We start from the raw sequence: 4,967 nt of genomic DNA on the forward strand, positions 1-4,967 counted from the left end.
TGCTCATCAGGTCGTGCCCACATGGTTTGTAAGAGGCTCCTGAGTCCATGTCTGACACGGCGCCCAGCCCGCACCCCTGCTCCCCCGCCGTCCATTTCCTTCTCGCCTCCCCCACCCGCTGCGGGGGGGCCAGGCGTCCAGGAGCGGCTCCTCCATGTGCAGGGGCCCGCGGGACCTTCCTCTTCCTGCCCGGCCCGGGTCGGGGCCTGCACAGCGCGAGACTGGGTCGGGGCCTGCACAGCGCGAGCCCTGGGAAATGCGTGTTTGTAACTCGTTTGCATTGAACGCGTGGGGGAGGGCGGCTCACGAAGGCACACAGGTGCTGGCGCACAGTCTGCCACGCGTGGCCTGTGGGCTGCACCGCGGGTTCCCACCCACTCAAGTCCCCTGGGACGATGGTCGTTTCTGCTGCTGTTTCTCCGCACCACTGACCCCCTCATCCACCCAGTCCAGCTCAAGAGCAGAGGCTGCCGTGAGCAGGTGCCGGCCTGCAAGTGGCGATCACCATACACCTGGTTGCCACTCCCGCCCATGCTAGGCACTGGTGACCCCACCACAGAGAGTCCCTTCTCCGTCCCAGGCGCATCCCACAAAGCCCATCCGTAGCTGGAAGGCCACCATTGCCTGCTCTTTGCCAGAACTTTCTACAGTTAGTGACCAGCAGACCCCATACAAAAGGGTCCTTGTGCACGCATGGGCAGGCTCCGTGGGGATGTGGGCACATGGGTGTGCCCGTGCCTCACGGTAACCCGTCCAAGCCAATGGCTTCCCATTGAGAGCTGGTGTTCCAGGGGGAGAGACCAAGGACCAAGTACAAAACTAAGGAAGCGAGAAGCACGAGGCCGGCCGGCCAGGGAAGCGGAGAAGTAGCTGCTGCAGGCAGGTGAGCGGCGGCCGGGTTAGAATCCCGCCTCCCTGGGCGGGTTTCACCATCTCTCACCTCCCGCTCCGCTCCGAGCGCTCTGAGTGGAGCCAAGTAGCCCTGCCTCAGAGGCAGCCGCCAGGGGAGAGAAGATGGGCTTAGAGGAGGGACCGAGGAGTATCCACTGCTGTTAAATCAGCCCTGGGCATGCGACTCATTCCTCAAGTCAGGAAACATCAGGCTTACTGTTTCTCTCGAAATGAAAAAAAAGGCATTTAACTGTAAGCCCAGAGCTGACTGTCAAAGGTCATGGGTGATGCCGAACAGTAGGGTGGGGGTGGGGGGAGGGGAGGCTGTCCCTCCCCCGGCGGACGGCACCACCAGGGCACTGCCCTCGGATGCCAGGCTAGAGCGGTGCAGAGCCTGCCCTGCTTCCCTCCGTGCCACACGCTTGGGTCACACGTTCTGACCCCTCCGGGGGCCTGAACAGACCCAGTCGCTCTGGCTTTGTCTGTCCAGCCTGTGGGGGGGCGACACCGGGCTGCCTCCACCCGCGGCCCGCGGCTGAGCCCTCTCAGGACGGCAAGGCACGCCTCTGAAGGATGCACGTGGGGGGCGACCAGGCTCGGGCTGATCTGTGACACCTGCACGGCTGGCGCTTCCTAAACACGGGGTGAGGATGCACGGAGATCCGACGCCGAAGGGCTTGCAAACGTGTGAACACCCATCACCAGCCTCGTGGCCTCTTGCTAAGAGGCGCCGGCGTGTCCTCTGGGAGGGAGAGCAGTTACTGCTCCGGCCGGGCAGGCCGTGGACGGAGGGGGCGCTGGCTACGCCGCAGCAGCTCGGGGGTGATTAGCTCCCCAGGAATTAACCCGTCTTTAGCGAGTGGAAGAAATGAGCTGATGAAATTGAGTTGTTGTTTTATTCCATGTCCTGTGTCCTCCTTGGATACATCCTGTCTCAGGAGTCTACGTGGACCACAGGCGAGCAAACAAGTGACCACAGACTCACTTGCTGCCGAGTTAGAATTCTCCTTCCACCACGAACTGTGCCCCCTGCCCTTCGGCGGAAGCTTCGGTGTTTGAGAGGAGCCCGTGTCAACCCCCCGCTTTCCCCCCACCCGCCTCCCCGCACCAGCTCTTCCCAGGGCTCATCCCAACTCGGCCCGGCCACGCTGCGCTCGACACGAGGACCCCCCAGAACACGGCACAGGAATCTCCCCGGCTGCCTTCTTCACGCGTCTTTGTTTCACCCCAACCGCAGAGGCACCTGTGATCACTGGAATTGAGAGAGAGGTGGACGGTACCCAAGCAACTTTTAATAAAATGAAATGAGGGAGAGCAGTCACCCCATTTCTAAGGTAACTGATCTTTTCACTAGAATTTTAAAGCACGGCTTTTATGTAGACGAGCTTACAGCATTTCGAGATTATTCCGGATGGTCATCTCTGAGCCCTTCCCATCTGGCATAGTGCACTGCAGAATGCCCAGGTAGGAAACATATGCCCACGCTCTTTGTAATCACTTAAAGCTAAATGCAGAATGTGGGCCAAGCCGGAACACCTTGAAATAATGCTTAACTAATCACAAAGCAGCTCTTCTGCAATAGGTGAGCGGACCTCTAATTAGACGGAGGAAATAAAGCTGCCACGGCAGGATGAAGGGAGAGAGAGAAATGCGCAGCAATTACTGCTCCATCGTCGGCGGAAGCAGCATCACACACGGCTCACGAAGCAGCTCTGTAAGCGACCAGGCCTCCTCCCCTGGTGCCGGGAGCTGGGCACACGCAGGCTGACCTGAGGTCGCCAAGAGTCGCTCGCAGAGGGAGACGTGGCCGTCAGGGGCGGGGAAGGGCGTGCGGCAAACTGAAGAATCATGGTACCTGTTTTCATTTTTTAAAAACACATATTATAATTGATTTCAGAGAGGAAGGGAGAGGGAGAGAAACGTCAATGATGAGAGAGAATCATGGATCAGCTGCCTCCTGCACACCCCACAGTGGGGATGGAGCCCGCAACCCAGGCAGGTGCCCTGACCGGGAATCCAACCGTGACCTCCTGGTTCCTAGGTCAACGCTCAGCCCCTGAGCCCCGCCGGCCGGGCAGTACCCGTTTTCTTACTCGCTCGCACATCCCCACGCCAGGCGAAGGCCGCTGCTCACCCAGGACCGGGCTGGACTGCGGCTGGGATGCCCTTTTCGGCGATCGGCGGTAAACGCCACGTGTGAACGGCGCCCGCAGGCAGTGGCTGTACATTGGAGGGGACGGTGGGGAGGACTCACATTCTGTTGCTGGGAATGATCTTGTGTCCTTCTCGGAACCAGGTCACCTGGGGCCTGGGGTAGCTGCGGAGGGGCGGCAGGTCCAGGACGGCCGCCTGTCCCTCGGGCACCGTCTTCCTCTGCTCTCCAGCCAGGAAAGTGCCCATATCTGTGGAGACAATCAGGCCTCTTAGGTTCTAGAAAGCTCTCTCTGAGGGGGAGGGCCCAGGTGGAAGGAACTGCATTTCACAGCATCCCCAACGTGGCGAGGAGCCGAGAGGAGAGGCTGAGCGTGTGCTGATGGTGCCGGCTGGCGGGGAGAGGCCCGGGCCAGGTGCCCACGGCCAGGTGCCCATGGAGCGCCATCCGCAGCCTCGCCCGCGCTGTGCTGCTGCGACAAGACGGTTGCTAATACCTTCCCCTGGACGAGCTGCTGGAAGCTGCCTAGAGCCACACGCGCCGAGGCCGTTCTAACATAGAGCTCTCAGACGTCTCTTTCCCGAACCCCTCACGCTGGTTTCCCCACGCCCTGCCCGCCGGCGCCCCTCTGTCTCTCCTTCCCTTCGTTCCTGGGGCGACTGCTCCCTCACAGCTCTCTGGGGGTGAGCCATTTGCAAGCCCGGGCTCATTTCAGAGGCGCTCCCAACCCCATGCGCTGACTGAGTTTGGGGCAGGCGGGTGTTGTTCCAGTCTTTGCGCTACTTGGTGCCAATTTAGAAAATGAGGTCACGGGAAAACCAGCCATTAGCATGTGGGTATAAGTGGCCAATGTTTACATTAGTAACGTCTGAAATTTTTTGAATGATTAGGCACACACATATGTGTATATGCATACATTTGTCTGAATATATAGGAATTTGGAACAGAATATCTCTATTGTCAATGGCTTTTTTATCCAAGAGAAACTATTTCCTATATTACAAGCAGCATTTAATAGTCTAGGAAATAGATTTAATAGATTGGGAAAGCAGTTGTGGTTATTTTAAAATAAAATTTGTTATCAAAGAGCAGGAGAAAACAGAGGTGAGAGAAAATATAGGAAATAAAGGAGATAAATCATTAAGCAAGAAAAAGTCCAAAATTTAATTTTACAAAATAGCATTTACTAGATGATCATAAATTCCAAGCCGGTAACTTATTCGAATGTCTGGGGTGTGACTTTATTGATAATGTTTTCAATGTTTCCATTGGAAAAGCTCTAAGCAGCTCTGCAGGCAGACTGGGCCGAGTGACTGCCCCACAATTCAGAAAAGCCGCTGCCTTCCTAGTCATGGAAGACATAAGTGAACATGGGTGAGACCTGCACTCAGGCCCTAGCAGCCAGGGCACAGGAGAGCAATTGGGAATCGCTTTAGCTCGTGTGGAACACTGACCACTGCGGGCCTGACTGTGGGCGGAATAACGAAGGAGAGAAGGCGGCCATCGCAGCTCAGCCCGGCCCCGCCAGGAGCGCGTAGGGTTCTCTGGCCTCCGTCAGGACGCACGAGTGTGGAATTTAACTTTTCATGACGCCCTTTGCTTTCTTTGAAAGGAAGAGACATCCTGGTAGCAAATTCGCACTATAATGAAGCAGACAGGCCACCGTAGATGGACGGGGCCTGTCACAGGTTATGGACTAGAAAAGTACTAAAAGCTTTACATAGCCAGCTCCCCTCACCTGGTTGAACCCTGGCTCCCCTGGAACTCAAGCTCCCTATTTTCAAAAGTTTCCTTCTTCAAAATGGGCCTGCCCAACAGGATAACTAGCCCCGTGGTTGGCAAACTGCGGCTCTCGAGCCACATGCGGCTCTTTGGCCCCTTGAGTGTGGCTCTTCCACAAAATACCACATGTGGGCGCGCACGT

General features: G+C 57.2%; 1 protein-coding gene across 1 annotated transcript in view; it reads right to left on the reverse strand.

The window, feature by feature from the left end:
• SDK1 (sidekick cell adhesion molecule 1) overlaps positions 1 to 4,967 on the reverse strand; it is a 455,450-nt gene that overhangs the window by 440,787 nt on the left and 9,696 nt on the right. The window contains exon 5 of the mRNA XM_015565152.1: positions 3,146 to 3,293. Coding sequence (XP_015420638.1) covers positions 3,146 to 3,293 — 148 coding nt within the window. The remainder of the gene's footprint in view (positions 1 to 3,145; positions 3,294 to 4,967) is intronic.

This window comes from Myotis davidii, unplaced genomic scaffold (assembly GCF_000327345.1).
Source record: "Myotis davidii unplaced genomic scaffold, ASM32734v1 scaffold399, whole genome shotgun sequence".
Classification (NCBI taxonomy): Eukaryota; Metazoa; Chordata; class Mammalia; order Chiroptera; family Vespertilionidae; genus Myotis; species Myotis davidii.